A 16,545-nucleotide genomic window follows, 5' to 3' on the forward strand; every position below is an offset into this window, starting at 1 on the left:
CATAAGAGGCTGTTTTCTAATTATGAATAGTTTGTGTGTCCAGGGACTTTTGATTAGTGACGAATTGAAACTAGGGAAGAATATGAATAGCTTGAGGGAAGAAGGACAAAAATGAGAAAATTACAATAGAAATTGACAGGAATAAGATGAAAGGAATCTTTTTTAAAGTATTCTGTTTAAAGCATACCAGAGAGAAAGCTATTTTGGGCCAAGTAATAAGGAGTCATATTTTCATTAACAGGAATTACAAATAATTAGTTACTATTAAGACAGGTTAGACAGAAGATGAATTGAATTCTGTCCTGAGGAGTGACTAGGAGAGAATGGGGAATATGTGGAGATACCTTTGCTTACCTCATTGCTTTATAAGGAAATCACCAGTGCCTTGCCTGTGGAAAATGTGTGCATTTAAATTTTTGATTATTTTTCTTTTAATTCTGTGTATGTCAGTGTTTCCTCACGGGAAACATGAATATTAAAAGAGGAAGAGACAAACCAGGATTAGCACTGCATGCAATACATATAAGCTGTGGAGAAAACGAAGCAGCAACAGGCTCTTCATCACCAAATTCTACCTTTGACATGTTTTTAAATCTTCTAGCAGAGGTATATGTTACTTTCCTGAGGATCATACCCTGAGGGGCAAATATTTGTCTGTCAGGTAAAAGCATAGAGGGTTAGTCCTTTCTGACTCATGTGATCTTATTCAAAGATTACTTTACCTTCTATAGCAAGCCTGGTTGAATTCATAGGACCTATTTTGCAGCCCAGGCATGGGCTATACAGAGGTTTAATGCAGCATATTGTAGTCTTTATTTCAAGTTGAAATTTCAAGTGGAGTTGTTACGTTTTGTATATTGAAGACTGACATAGGTATGGATGGGTAAATTGGTCATGAATAGCTTTACATATGTGCAACAAATCTAATGAGTTGGATCAGTCCATCCTGGACGGCCAGATGTCCAAAATACCAACTGGGCTGTATGAAAGTACAAGGAAAAGCTGTGTTTTGTTTCCTGTTGAAGTAGGACTTTATCATGTAATGCAGGACACCAAAAGCTTCTTTTCACAGGAGAAGTTCTTGTAAGCTAACTGACGTTACTAACAGAAGGTACAAGTATGATCTGCTTTTGTGTTTGCCTTGTAAATACATTTATGTAATCTTGTTTTGATGAGACGTGTTTATATTGTTGTAGTTATAACTGGGTTTTGAGATTAATGTTGTATTTGTGTAACTTACAGGAAGGTAGCAAGTGTTTTATTTTTTTTATATTAGCTGAACTCAGAAGGGTGAAATCTGTCAAAATGTTCACCATGTCTAAATTGTGCTTGGAAGAAGACAATTCTCATGACTTGGAGAATATTGAATAATTTCAAATACTGCCTTTGTTCTGTTCCTTGTAATCAGGAGCAGAACTAGTTCACATTGCTGCATGTGTTTGGTTTTTAATGTTTTGCTAAAGGTAGACTGAGGCTGCAGCTCCCAGAGCAGCAGGACAATTTAATAATTTGCTCAAGGAAATGAAGGTAAAGAAAGGACTCCCCCTCTACTTTATTCCTCCCATTTGTGTGTTTCAGCCACCTTCTTGTTCCAGCTTTGGCAATTCTCAAAGTGATCTCTGAACTGCTCAGACGTACCAGCTTGGCTGAGAATTGCCCACTTGTTGAGATGAAGCAGAAGTTAGTGTTCTGCCACATGTAGGGAGCTGAGTTGGCTTGCAGAGTTGTTCTGTGCCAGAGCTGGCATAGGGCGAGTAAAGGGAGTGGAGGAAAGAATGCTGGCAGGGGTGGACTATGAGATGGGCACTGTCTGCCTTGTGAAGCTGCGCTGTCTGCTCACAAAGCCTAGCCGTGGCATGTTGAAGGGATGGGGGTGAAGTCTTTCAGAGTACTATGTGATGAACAAAACTTGGCATTTTTCTCAATCAGAAGTGATTCTTTTTCTGTCTTTGCTTTTCTGTCTCACATCGCTTTTTCTTGTGATTCCCTTCCTCCCCCCACCCACAGAAGACCACACAAATAATCAGTTCTCATTCAGTCTGTAGAATAATTAAGCTGCAGAGAACTTTAATACTAATGTTGGAGAGCCAAAATAGTGCATAATATTGGCACTAGGCCAGAACTGAGACATTGCAGCTCTGTCAGTGAAGCTCCTGTTGTCTGGCAGAGAGCATCACTGAAATTAGTCATCTTAAAAACTGTCTGTCTTGATGGAAGTAAGACCAAACCTGTGTGCCACAAAGACTGGAAGGTAACTGCCCCCTGAGTTATGACCTGAGCTGGTACAGTGCTCAGTAGTATTTGCTGCTGGACTACGCTATTAGTTTTCTGCTTGGTCGACTTGAGACAGTGAAGTAGCTTAAGAACCATTTTGGCACACAAACAAGGAAGGAGCACTTCATAGCCTTTCCAGAGCCTTTAGCAGTATTTGGTTAGTGGCTTCTGAAAAGCCACTTGGTAGCTGCCCTGCATATTCTTACCATACTTTGTTGTGGGATACCTTCTAGGTGAAGGCAAAACCTTATTTGCTGATAGATTTTTGTTTTCTTTTATGATGGGATCTGTTGATCAGTGCTGTCCTTTGCTTTTGCTGGATGTTCCTGATATAGGATATACTATGTTTCTTTCCATCAAAAAAATCTAAATTAATTGTAATGTGTGAAAATGTGAAGCTTTTAGAATGTGTTTATCTGTTTATGAACATTAAACCATTGGAAGAAAATGGTTTAATGAGTAATAATGCTTTTCCTGACTTACTCCTGTAATGTGTTGAATCTTGTTATGGGTATGAATAGCTTGCTATACTATTCATGTATTCATTTTATTTAGAGCTCACTATTCCAGAAGTGTAAAATTTCTCACTTTATTTTCTTTTTTCTTTTTTTTTGTTAGATGTTAAGGCTGATCTGTGCCACTACAGCAGTGCAGAGGAAAAATGTAGGAGCCTCAGGACCTGAAAAGTACACAGAGGCATTTATTAAAAAACAGATTGAAGAGTTCAACCTAGGAAAGAGACATTTAGCCAACATGATGGGAGAAGATCCAGAAACTTTTACCCAAGAGGATATTGATGTAAGTACAGTTGCTCTGTTGGAGAAGTAATTTACTGTAGAGTTTCAGATATTGAAAGCACTTTACTTCAGCATGAGCCCCTCAGCTCTCTGTGAATTTTAATCAAACTGTCAGAATAAGGAAGAATGCTACTATGCATTGCAAACATTGCAACTGTGACTGTGAATAGAGATTGTACCTCTGCTACCATGTGAGAGGTCAGACATCACAGTATAGAGCTGTATGCTGTATCTTGCTAAAGCACAGTAGGTTCTTTTTAAAAGTACTAATGGATAATCCCCTTGATCTGAGGTTGTAAGAGGCACTGTAGTGGTTTATGTAGCATTTCAAAATGTTTACTCACAATTTGACCTGCTGTGTATATTTAGGGTTTTCTTGTGTGATGCTGTAGTTGCTGGTAATGGATATTAAATTTTATAGGATATTTTATAACCAATGCTGTGGATTAGCTTGAGAATTTAATGTGGATGTGATTTTAAGCTCATATCAGTATCTACAAACATGTTGTTTTACTGTCATTCCCTCTCATGACTGGCAGACGGGTGGCCTCCTCTTTCTCTGTCATTTAGGCTTATATAAAGATAAGCTCAATTTCACTCAGAAAAATGTTTTGTTGCATGGATTTTTCTTTTTTTTTTTACATCTCAGCTGGCCTTCACTTCTGTCATTTCTGTCTTAGTTTATCGTACATCAGAGGTAGGAAGGAGAAATGTCATTAGGTGACATTCACTCTTAGGTGAAGTCTCATGGCTGAAGTTTTCTTTGCACAACAGCAACACTACTGCTGTAGCCAAGGCAGCCCAGTGTGCCAGCAGGACCCTTAGGTTAGAGGAGGTGATGTGGTAAGTGCAAAGCAAGAGGTGTCCGTGGTTTAGTGTTTTTCAGAGCAAGATTTGTTTGTTGCCTCTCTCAGTGGCAAAATTCCATCTGCATGGCTGTGTCCATTGGAGAGGTCTTGACAGTGTGCTTACACCAAGAAATAATCTGTAGGTTGTGATACAGGCTGATTTCAAACATGTTTGACAGGCTTCAAAACTAAGTTCTGAAACCAGGCAGCAAGGTAGAGAGATCCAGAGTAATGGCCTGTTGAGAAAAAGGCTGAAATGAGACTTGAGTTTTATCAGGTCATAAAATCCATAAAGGCAGCTTGAGTTCAGGTAGGAAATCAAGCTTTGTGAGTACAAAGCTATGCACTGATACTGCATCTACTTTCATGCAGAGATGTGGGTATCACTCTGCCCTTCTACAGACAAGTGCCAGTGCAGAGACCCTGCCAGTCTCAGTGTAAGTAGGTAAAGTCGACAGTAAAAGTGTTCATTGAGGTCAGCAGTAATATCAGGCTGTTTCTTTACACTGGCTATTTTATTTCTCTGCAAACTATAACATTTCCTTTTCATGTATTTTCCAGGGGTTTTTTTCTTACCTTTAATGATCTTTATTTTTTTGAGTTACTTTCTTGTAAAGCAAGCATGCACCAATCTACCACCAGAATATGTCCCATGTTAATACAGTACAATGATGATGCTGATGGTTCAGTTTGCCTGAAAGGTTAATGGTAGGAGAATGCATTAATCTGTAGTCTGGCTTCCTTCCTTCCTTGATAGGGCCTAAGGTGAAGGCTTCTAGAAAGCAAGACTGCAAGAAATGCAAAATGACCCTATTTACGTAGTGGTTTCTTCTTTATAAATCCATAGCGCTACGGTCATTTGCACAACATTAACTAAACTCCACCATTAGTAAAAGCAGGTTCATTCTGGAAATCAGCTTTTACAAATGCAGTGCAGGTGACAAGTATGGGACTGCTTTGCAGACTGTTTCTGAAAAGATGGAGAAGTAGAGCCTAAAGAGTAGTGTTTTGTTTGGTGATACCAAGGATCTGCAGTACATGTTTGATTTCTTCATATTCCATCAGGTGTTGGGAAATAATTAGAGTGTGTAATAGTGTCTGCTATGCATAATTAAATTTCTGTTATAAAAATATAAAAGCTCCTTAAGCACTGGCAGGAGAATTACCAAGCTTTACATTTTGAACAGCAATAATTCTTTCTGATGAGTGCTTATATACCTCCATGTCTTCTGCTGTTAATCAGTCTTTGCAGTGTATTTCAAAAGTAGACATCCTAGGATTCTGTGCTTCACTGGAGTTTAGGTAGAGTTTCATAAAAGCTAAACCTTGTGAAGTTTTAAAACAGGAAAAATAAGTTGACTTACTTGCTAATCCTCGGATGTTGTGGAACCAGAATTGCCTCTTACTGATGCTTTTATTTAGGAATGAAAAGTTAAGCTGTGCATTACAACAGTATTTCTGGAGGAGAAAAAAAAATCCAGCAAATTGATATATAACTCTGCACAAGTCTACCAATTGCTTTTTAATTGGTATTATAGACCTTACTCTGAAGCTAGGATGTTTTATTCTCCTATGTGTGAATATGTGCTATGAAGTTTTTCTAATTGATTTGCTTTGCCCATTCCATTTGATGTATCATTTTTCACTATATTTCATAATTTGTGCTCATTTCTAATGAACAGAGTCGTTAGGACAGGCATGTCTAAGTACAACTGACAGCTAACATTAGGTGCCAGATGCAGTTTATAAAGCTATGTAGAACTGCAGAGAACAGTTTAAATAAATTAGCACCTGTACATTAGTCTCACTTGCTGGTAATTTATAAGCGAATCAGTAGAGATGACATTTAGGTAAGTCATTGATCAAGTTAACAGCTGCATACCCACTGCCCAGCTGGGATACCTAATTAATAGAGATTGCAGTCCTGACCTAGTGCTTTTCCCCGTTTGAGTCTGTAATCCTTTTATTTTGTGATTTAACTTTTAACTTGCAGTTGTAGTAAACAGCCCACAATCATTTTCCACTGTCAGTTCTGTGATATTCCACTTTAAAGCCCAGAAATCTAAGTAAGATTAATACAAGAGGAGCATCTTAAGTTTCATGACCTATTTATATGCCGGTATTTTTATTATTCATTTTTATGCAGTCGCTAAACGCTCTCCCAGATACGAGCTCATCATAAAGTAACACTCTTTACCCGTAAGAGTTAGTAAAACTCCAAAGCTAAAGGTCTGCGTTCATTTTTGCTTTTTGTCTGTCTTATGATCTAATAGATTGTTGTCAAGCAGATGGAATAATTTGAATATAAAATACATGCTTTACTAGTATGTATACTGTTGGAAAAGTACCAGTAAGATTGTTAACTGTGAAAAGGTTAAATGTTGAAAAACCTAATTCCTCATAAGGTTTCTTTCAAAAAATTAAGGCTTCTTTCATGAAAAACTGCTTGTATTCAGTTACTTTTAAAGGTGACTCGGCACATCTCATTTCTAAATAGCGTTCAAATTTTAGCAACACAGAGTGTTAGAAATGAGTGAATATTGGCAAATGCGAAATGTCACAAATGTTATTCAGAACAAAATGTGTTTCTGAACTGCCTGTTGTCTGCAAGAAGAGTGTCTTGTCCAGCATTGTCCTTACAAGAAATAATGGATTTTGGATTTATTTAAATAGTGGAAGCTAGAATGCTTTTTTCAACTCTTCTTAATTTTTTTTCACAGTGGAAGCAAACTCTGCATCAGTATTTTTTTATTTCTGCATCAATCTGAGCTGATGACTGCTGCATTTTTTTTTACCCTTTCTAATACTGTTCCTCATTTTGAAAAAATGAAATGAAGATAGAAATAACAACTGTTTCTTTCAACAGATTTTTTGGGGCTTTTTTTGCTCTGCAAGCTCATGACAGGACATTAATTTTCATTTTGAAAGTGATTACATAGTATAAATATAATGTAATATTAAAAGAAGGCGGGGTTTTTCATAAAATGCCAGTGGATTGTTCTGCTTGTTTTGGTTTTTTTTCAAGTGATAGAGTTAAAATGTTATGTCACTTTGAACTTGAAACTTTCTGTACAAGCTAGAATTCAGCTTTAGATGTACAGTGATGGGGGTGGTTTCAATAAATTTTACTAGTTAGTTGTTAGAGGAGGGGTTTGTTTTGCAATATGAACTTAGTTGTGTCACTGATTTTTTTGTGGGCTTTTTTGGTGTTTTTGTTTTGTTCTTAACCTTTTCTGTCTTGTTAAATAAATAAAAAAAATATTTCAGAGTTAACATTTTGTGCCCCATTTTTATTTCATTCATTCCTGGGTTTACCCCAGGTATTCTAGATTTTTGATGCTGAAAACTGTTAAAGAATACTGCTAGTGTGGTTAGCAGGAAAACAGCTGTTCCAGAAAACATCTTGGTCTGAGAGGTGATGAAGTACAGTGACTAAATGATGTGATTCAAGAGGCACAGTTTAAGAAGGGAAGTGGCTCTCGTGTGATCAAGTTGAGGAGTAGAAGCTGAAACAGCTTTTGCTCAGGTGTTTCATTAAAATGTTATGGCATAAAGTGTCACTTCTCACTTCAGTGTTTTGATGATTAAAATTTCGTATATATTTAAAAAGGAATGAGCTGGATTCTTGAGTCCACTGCCAAAAAGGGTGCTGCTGCAAAGGGTAGAGGTGGTGTTTGGGTTTTTTAAATTTTTTTTCCTTTCTTCTTTCCTTTTCCATAAAATATCTTTCCTCAGTGGATGTTACTTAGATAACTATTTTTGCACATGTTTTGCAAATGGGAATTAGTGGAATGTTTTGTGTTCAAGCTTCAATAAAAATGTGGAAAGACACTTGGGCAAGATCAATTTAAGACCTGAACTGTTGAAGTCTCCTATCCCAAAATGACTCTTGTCAACTCTATTTGAATTAAAGTATTGAATTCTTAGTTTCTTTAGACATTAGGAAATAAAACCAAAAGTAACTCTTACTGACCCAGCTGAATTTGTTTGATTCAGACTTAGTCTCTGACATGTGAGCAAACAAAACTTCTTTGCTTGTAGGGGGATGGTAGGAAGGGAAGGAGGATCAGAGGTCCGGATGTGCAACACCACACAGGGAAGAGGAAAGGTTGAGGGTGTGGCAGGTACTCTGAATGAGCACAACATAGCACATGCAGTGCTGGACAGATTATATAATTAATTGGTTTGCATGTTTGAAGGACTGCCGGATAGGTTTTTTTGGATTTCTCTGGTTTTGGGGTTTTTTTTCTTAATAGGGATGGAAGGTTGTACTCATTATTCCAACTGGCTTGAATTCAAACTTAGAGCTGCAAGTGAAAGACATTTTGGTCCTGTGGGCAGTGTATTGACTCTTCTGGTCCCTCAAAAAGTGATGATATAACAGGATTTCTTTTAGTTTGGTACAGGAAAGTTAAGTTTACCAACTGTGCAGTTTAAGAAATGTCAGATGTAAACTATCTTATTACTGACGTGTTCATTATGATCTGCTGTTTTTAAAGATGAGACTACTGGGTATTTTCTTTATCTCTGTGTGGATCAACAGTGAAATTTAAAAACAAAGAGTTTCAAATCCTTAAAAGATATGACTAAATTTTTTTTTAGTAACTCATAGCAGAAGCAGATTGTACCCATTCCACCTTTTTCAAGTAATTTATGTAATTATTTTTGGAAACACTGTTGTGTTATTAGGTACCAGGATTTTTAATTCTGATTCTGCTGAAAATAATTATGGATGTTTTGTTTTTAGAAAGTTGTGGTTTGTTTCCAAAGACAATGGCAACAGTGTGATTTAACAAATAGAATGTGAAACAGCAGCCTGTGGAGTCTTGAGTGGAGTGCATGTATCTTATATAGCTGACGTGATGACAGGGAGAAAGTAGTTCTTCATATTCAGCACAGCAGTTTCTTTAATCTGGAGTTCAAGTCCAAACAAGCACCAAAAAAAGGGTATGGGCCAGGACCCTTGAGGTGAAAACCACTTCTGGAATGGGAAACTGCAGTTAAAACTAAAAGGTTTCTTGGGAACTTTACTGCTAGCATTTACACCTTGATTATAAAGTTTTAAGAGAGACATTCACCTGCTTTTACTGTTCAGGAAAATGCAGAATGTGCAGTTAATTCTCTATGGAATTTTAGTCTGAGACCTGGAGATTCCTGAAAGGAAACCTGTGTTCCATATCTGAAGACATTTTAAAAAGATTTGAAGAAAATAATTTCATGGTTATGTGCTTCAGCTGCACTTTGGAGGGACTAATTCTGATGTAATTCCTCAGATTGATCCACCATCTTTTAATATTGCTAGTACAGGGTTTTTTTTAAATATTTCTTTTCTACAAAAATGAAGCATTTGCATAGACAAAATCAGCTTCTGTAGATGAAGCTCCCAGGAGGCTGTCTGACTTGCTATGTAGTTGGTAAAAAAGTACAGCCTGAGGACCTAGCTGTGTAAAATTAAGAAGAAAGTTCTGTATAAAGTTGAACTGGAGTCTGTTGCATTCCAGGATAGTTCATCCTTAATTACATTTCCATAAGAAGAGAGAAGTCAGGAAGACTATTTCTTTCCATTTTGTAACAACAAAAAGATAAGCCTATAAAATGAACCATTCTTATTTGGTTAGTTATTGTGTGGAGATCTGAGAGTTAGATGTTAGGATTTCTTAATACAGGATGTGTTCGTGTTGTAGTGTGAAAGGCATGAGTATACCCTTAGCAATAAAATAAACTTTCGAAGAAGTAGAAGGTCTCAGATGGCAGCTACTTTTTTAATTGTAAATGTTAAATTGTTATATTTGGCATTTATTAAGGTGCCATAGTTACAGTAGCTGTTTTGGCTGAGATTCTGGAAATGCTTGTATAAAGATTATGTCTTAAGTACACACACAGTCAGTCTCAGGATCCTGTAATAATTTCTTTTAATATATTATATAAGGTGTTGGTTTAACATCATTTGGCTCACAGCAGATTTCTCTCTTGTCATCATAATTAATCCCCATTTGTTCATAAATAGGTGTTCACCTACTGTGCGTATGCATAAAATGCCCATTGACTAACAAATGGGAATACAGTAGTCACTAAGAGAAACAAAATTACCATTTTATAAAACCAAGTTGAGCCTTTTGTTTGCTTCAGAATTCTGAAAATTTCTGTTCAGAATGCCAGTAGGGGATTAATGAAAGTAATAGGTTAGGTCTTTTTACTCTCCATACGTATTAAATCCGTTGAAGCACTGACAAACCGCCCCAAGTCTATGGAAAAAATTATCAGCAAGTAATAGTCCTAAGGTAGCCTAAGTAACAAAGAACCATTCTTCTTGAGAGAAGATTTTAAACTCAGATTTTATTGTAATTCTACTTTTCTGTACTGTCTAATGGAAATATAAATGAGACCACTGCCAGAGGGGTTTATTTGGTTGGTCCATTTTACTGTACAAGCATAAGATTTCTGTCTGAAGCTCTACTACCCACTGTCTGAAGTTGGCTACCCTTGCCAGACTCCTACATCTGGGAGCTTTTGGTGGCTAGCTTTTTCTGTTGTTTTGTTGTTGTTGTTGGTTTTTTTTAACAAATGAAAATAAATAGCTCTGACAAATCTATGTTTTTGCATTATTAAATGCAGAGGGAGAGTAGGATGATGTGTAACAGAAATGGGTGTCATAGGGTTTAGCTTTGTAAGGTGCTTTGCCTTACATTTTGCCAGAATGATGTGGAATATTGGTACACAAACTTTGTTGGAGGCAAATAATGCTTGTTTTATACATCACATAAATAGTGGTAAATATTGGTTAAGAAAAGGTAAAGTATGTACCTCGTACTTAGTGAAAACAGTGGTAAACAATGAGTGTGTAATGAATGTCATGCATTCTTCTAAAGTATTTTAGCAAGCCTTTAGGTATCCAAGGGGAAAAAAAAAAAGTTGTCACTTGAGTCTTTCTTCTCTGAGCAGTTTGTTCAAGTTCAGCAAAGATTTTAGTGATTCACAGTTGTTTCCAAATGCAATGATCAGTGAAATGCTTATTTAGGCTATGTAAAGTATCTATTACTGCCGCAACAAACATGGCTTTTTAGACTTGAGGAAACTATGTCTGGAAATTGTAGGAAGTGGGATTCCAAATGTTTAAAATTTGGCTTTTTCCTGTTGCTTTAAATAAAATTTCTATGCTTGGTCTGTCAGTAGGCACTGTTAACAAGCACTGATATTTTCAGAAAGATAAATAGGTAAGTGTTGTGATTTCCTCTAGAAGTCACAGCACTTGAAATTTTACTGGAAAATCACTGTGTATAAAGGTGGTCTTTGCACTTGAGTAGTTCTGGTAAGTTGTGATAAATGCATTCTATAAAAACTAAACCTGGCAGCAGAAAGTTCACTCATTCTGATGCAGCAGAGTACAGCCTTCAGAATGAGTTTTTGCTTCTTCTGAGGATGCCAGAGGAAATCGTCTGCTTTTCTTTGCAGCACATCACATATGTGTTATATTTTCTTACTGATTTGCTTGCTTACTGTACGAAAGTTCTGCTATTTTTTGTTTGTAAGAAACATTTTGATGATGCTTTTGTGGGAAAAAAAGTAACAAGATCTTTTTTCTTGTTTTCAGAGAGCTATTGCCTATCTCTTTCCTTCTGGCTTATTCGACAAACAAGCCAGACCTATGATGAAGGTAGGATTTCTTGTTACGTTTCTGAATAACTGTAGCATGATATTTTGAGTAAGTTTTTCCTTTTGCTGATATTTGTTTATTTATTTACAGCATCCTACTGAAGTTTTTCCAGAGCAGAGAAGTAAGTGTTCTTAGATACTTAGTTTATTATTTCTAAGTATTAGAATTGTTACATATGGAGAATTTCTTATTTTTATGGATTGGCTCTTTTCTCTATGTTCCTAATGACTTCTAAGACATGAGCAGTAAAAGTCTATTCTGATACTTTGTGTTTTAGGATAAAAATTATTGGTCTATTCCGGAATACCACTGATCTTCTCAGAAACTGCATTAACTGACTAAGATAAATGTTTTTCATTGTTTAAAAATAAGCAATAAGTGGAATGATGTGTAGAATCTCTTGAAGTAATGGGAAAACCTTTTGTTAAATTCAGTAGTTTTTTGTCAGAGCTGTCTGTCACCTCCATAAAATACTCATTAATACTATTTTAAACCAAAAGTTTTCTTTGTAACTTTATTGCTCTAGACAATTAGAAATTACAGTTTTGAGTTTGTTGAAAGAATAGGCAGAGTAGAAACTCTCCTAATCAGCTCTTTGACGTGAAAAGTCCTAACTCTGTACGTCTGTCCATACTGTCTTTGGTTTTGCTCCTGAGACAAGTCCCAGTTGTCAGTGATATGCCAGTACGTTGGTCAGTTCACTAAAATCAGCAATTTAATTTTACATAGGACATTTAAAAAATAATGTCAAAACCTGTTGTCCGTTTTTTGCTAGCATTTGGTATGAACTAGTAGCATGGGTGTGAAATTCTACATTCACTGAGCTGTCAAGTCCCAGATGAACACTTCTGATTATCATTAAAATCTTGACATTTTCCTTCCTTTTTCTTGCTGCTGGAATGAATGATACTTGTTTTTTCAGGAACTTTCTGTCTTTTGGAAAGCTGTCTAAACTATCTGAAATCTTGAAATTTCAGCTTTCAAATGGTATCATGCCTTATTTTTTAACTTCCCTGTATTGTAAAGTAAAAAAGTAGAAACTGAAAGGTTAGGAGAGAGTTAATCATTAAGCAGTTTTAAAATCCAAAGGCTGTTTTATGGAAGAACTAAGCTACTATTCTATATGCTTTCAGGACTAAAGAATTCTTTGAAATGCTAGCTATATCCTGAGGACTGTAAGAACAAATTAGTATAAATGTGTAGTTTTGTATTTACATCTAAAAATAACATTTTCAATAAGTATCTCTTAAGGCAGCTTTGTCCTATCTATGTATTGCGTCTTTGATAACTTTGAAGTACAAAAACTTAAATTTATACTTTAGAATGTTCCCTGAACAGTAATTTCAACAAAATATGCTTTCACAGCTGCATACATGGAAAATCACGCAGTCCACTCGTAGTATATGTGGGTAAAAGTCCCTTGTATTCTTTCTCTTCTGCTAAGTTTTGCATCTTTACATTCAACTTCTGCTCTATTATATCTTGATATTCCAGTCCAGTATATATAGTGCTTATCAGACAGGTTTTTGGAGTCTTATATTTGCCTTTAATTTATAGATAGCTTTAGTTGAACTTCACTGGATAAAATGGCTGGGACTTTCTCTACAGTCCAATTTGTAAAAAGCTCTCAGGTTTTTATTTTTGTAATTTTTCTTTATTTGGAAGAGATCTTTGTCATGTTGTATAAGTTTGCTTTTTTTTTTTTCTCCAAAGTTGAAATTTATTGTCCTTAAGTAACATTTTGTAATGAATAAAATACACTGGATGTGCTGAATTAATATGGAACATTTGTTTTCTTGCTGAACTAATTATGTAAACTATAGGGTAGGTCTTTGTATTTAAATATGCCAAATGTAATAACATGAACAAGTTCTAAAATCACCCAAGTTCAGAATACGGTTGTTGCCACAAAAGGCAATTGTACACATACCTAGTTTAGCTTAAATGTATTATGGTAAGAAAAACCTTCTTTTTTGTAGCACTGTTTTCCAGAGCTGCTAATCTTTCATCCTTCATTTTTCAATGTAGATTTCAGTTGTCTCTTACTTTGTACTTCTTTTTGCTCTAAAATGTATGCTTTTATTTACAATACCACCTATACAGTCTTTTAAAGTTTAAGATGTACATGAGGGATTTCCTCATGTAAAATGATATTTACAACTATAATGATAAATATTTGATTATAATTGCAGATGGTGATAAGCTTTTAAAAATATTGTCTAAATCATTAAGATTTCCAGGCAGATTGAACACCTGTGAAATGTCTTTAAATATAATATTTAAATTTAATATTTAAATTTTAAATTTAATATTTAAAAAGACAATCAGTATTATGAAAGAGATTTATAACTGCAGTTATATACAAGGGATTTGTTTTCTAGTGATTGTATATTGCTTGCTTGTCTAATCTTGCCTTCCCGTAGAAATCCAGTGGGGAGAAGATGGCCGACCATTTCACTTCCTCTTTTATACTGGCAAGCAGTCATATTATTCATTAATGCATGTAAGTATGTTATCTGTAATAAATAATGTCAGCTCCCAGTCAAGTGCATGTTATTCTAGAGGTGCCACTCAGGAGCTCCTGAGTTTAGTTACGTCTTCACAGTAGGCCATAATATCACCACTGAAGTTAAATGCAATGTATATTTTTGTGACACAATATTCATTATTATGAGCATTTTTATGTCACATTTAAGAGAACACACTACATAATAGTTCTCCCTTTAATTTTTGATTCATTTAACAGGTTTGGCCATGGACTGGTTTTGAATAGTCTGAACACTTTCTTGTAAGCTCTATCTAGTTGGTAGCAAAAGATTAGTAGTGGAGAATGCACATCCAACAAAAATGGCTAGTTCTAGCAAAGTTCACTGTAGAATAAAAACTAGGGTTTTTTTCCTCTGTGAAGGGCAAAGCTATAGGAAATGTTATTTGTGCTGACATTTAGTGTGAAGAAAATTTGCATTTAAACTGCTTAATTGATTTTTCTAAGATGGTTCCATTCATGCAAACTTAAGGCTTTTCCTGATTAATATGGTTCCAGGAGTAAAGGATCTGCATCTTTTACCTTTATGAAAAAAGCTGTATCTAACAGAACATCACTAGACCCTGAGTCTTAACATGGGTTATGAACAGACCTTTCGTATCTGTGACCATCAGTGGCAAAAGCATTATCTTCATCTTTAGAAGAGTCTATGGAAAGACATTCCTGTTTCTTACATGTACTTATAGAAGACAAAAGCATTAATAATGTATAATGTAATAATGCAGAAATATTTAATTGGATATTCATGTCAGATTTTGTTTCCTCATTAGATAGTCTTAAGTTAGTTTTGTGGTTAGTCAGTTGTCAGAAAAACAAACTTTATGATCACAATTTCAGTGCACAGCTTTACTGAGTATAGTGTTTTTATTAGAATGATCTGATATTTATTTGCGTTCTGTGTACCCAAAGGACAAAATCCCCTCTTGTCAGGTACATTTATTTCTTTGGGAGAATAAAAAACACCCCCACTTTTTTTTTCTTTTTTTTTCTTTTTTTCTTTTTTTTTTTTTTTTTTGTTGTTGACCTTGGGCAAATGAGCTTCTTGCCCTGGCAGAAATGAAATGAATGATAAATGTAGAGAGTGTCTTTGCTGAGTAATGGAGCTGCAGCATAGGCTTTCCACAGAGGTTTTCTCCTGCACAGCCCGAGGCAGCCCGAGGACCCCTGCTGTTCATTTAAATAGGTATGTCAAATCTGCCTCGAAACGCCGCTGGTTTGATCTGTGGTAATATTTGTGAAGGTTCCATATGGACTTGAGCCCCCTGCAGTGCTAAGAAATAATGTACAACGCTTCATGGTGCAGACGCAAATTTTCTCTGAAAAGGGATGCAATGCTGCGTTTTAGCTGTCGGAGAGGATGATGGAGCTGACGCGCTAGGCCTGTCAACTTGTTACACGGATGGGTTGCACGCAGCAAGGCTGTGGAAAATCTGTGCCTTTTAACTTTTCTACTTAATCACGGTTGTAGCATTGCCTTTAGACTGTATGCTACATTAATTCTCTTCCTGCCTTCTGCCTTTCATCCCAAGTTTCACGGAAAAAAGTAAAGCATGCAGGTCTTGTAGAGGAGCCTTATCAAACAGCTGTCATCTGACAAGCCATTTGCATTTGTTTTGGCTGAAACAGAGCAACCCAAGGGCAAGATGTTTTGTTGCATTCCATCATAATGAAGAAATTACAAATTTTACAAGAAGCACAAGTTTATTTTTAGCTCTACCTAGCAGTTAGAGTATGCAAGCTTGCCTTGGAAATCTCTGAAAGTATAGTGCGCATTTTGTTTCTGAGAGTGTGGCAACCACCTTCAAACAAATGGCCTTGACAATTGCATTTTTCATTAGTATAGGATACTTGAGTGTTCTTCAAGTGTTTCTGAATATTTTCATTAAATAGGCTTCTATAAATGTAAATCCATTAAGTGAGATTTAACAGGGGTTTTTTAAGTCGGCCAAATAAAAGCCAAAATCTGCATGAAATTCCCAACATTGTTTTAACCACTTATTAAACTAATGTGTATTTAACAAAATGTATTCTTAAGTCTCAAAGCTAATTAATTTGTCCAGAAAAGAGTTGTATGTTAATACAGCTTAGTGTAAGTAATCAATCTCATTTGAGGATGTCTTTTAAATTGCTACATTAAATCTAATAAACCGGATAAACATATTATTTAGCTTAAACTTGTATGCTATTAATTGCTACATAGGCTCGTGTGGAACTTGAATTTTATTATTGTTTAGTCATATAACTGGGCATAGCATTATTGTTTAGTTAGTGCTAATAAATAGTATTATCCACTTACTGAAAAGAAACTATCTTTGAATGCATTATAATTGCCACTATACATGTTTGGCTTTCAATATGAAATGAACTATCATGCAAGATATTTGTTACATGCATTATTGTCTTTGTTCTGCTTGTTGAATAAAGTTT

General features: G+C 35.6%; 1 protein-coding gene across 1 annotated transcript in view; it reads left to right on the top strand.

Annotated features, from left to right (window-relative positions):
• Window positions 1–2,868: 2,868 nt before the first annotated feature.
• The window catches only part of MRPS9 (mitochondrial ribosomal protein S9), a 27,310-nt gene continuing 13,633 nt past the window's right edge, over window positions 2,869–16,545 (top strand). Inside the window, exons 1-4 of the mRNA XM_017737152.1 lie at window positions 2,869–3,072; window positions 11,511–11,573; window positions 11,664–11,694; window positions 13,997–14,076. Coding sequence (XP_017592641.1) covers window positions 2,893–3,072; window positions 11,511–11,573; window positions 11,664–11,694; window positions 13,997–14,076 — 354 coding nt within the window. The 5' untranslated portion in view covers window positions 2,869–2,892. The remainder of the gene's footprint in view (window positions 3,073–11,510; window positions 11,574–11,663; window positions 11,695–13,996; window positions 14,077–16,545) is intronic.

This window comes from Corvus brachyrhynchos, unplaced genomic scaffold (assembly GCF_000691975.1).
Source record: "Corvus brachyrhynchos isolate BGI_N302 unplaced genomic scaffold, ASM69197v1 scaffold83, whole genome shotgun sequence".
Classification (NCBI taxonomy): Eukaryota; Metazoa; Chordata; class Aves; order Passeriformes; family Corvidae; genus Corvus; species Corvus brachyrhynchos.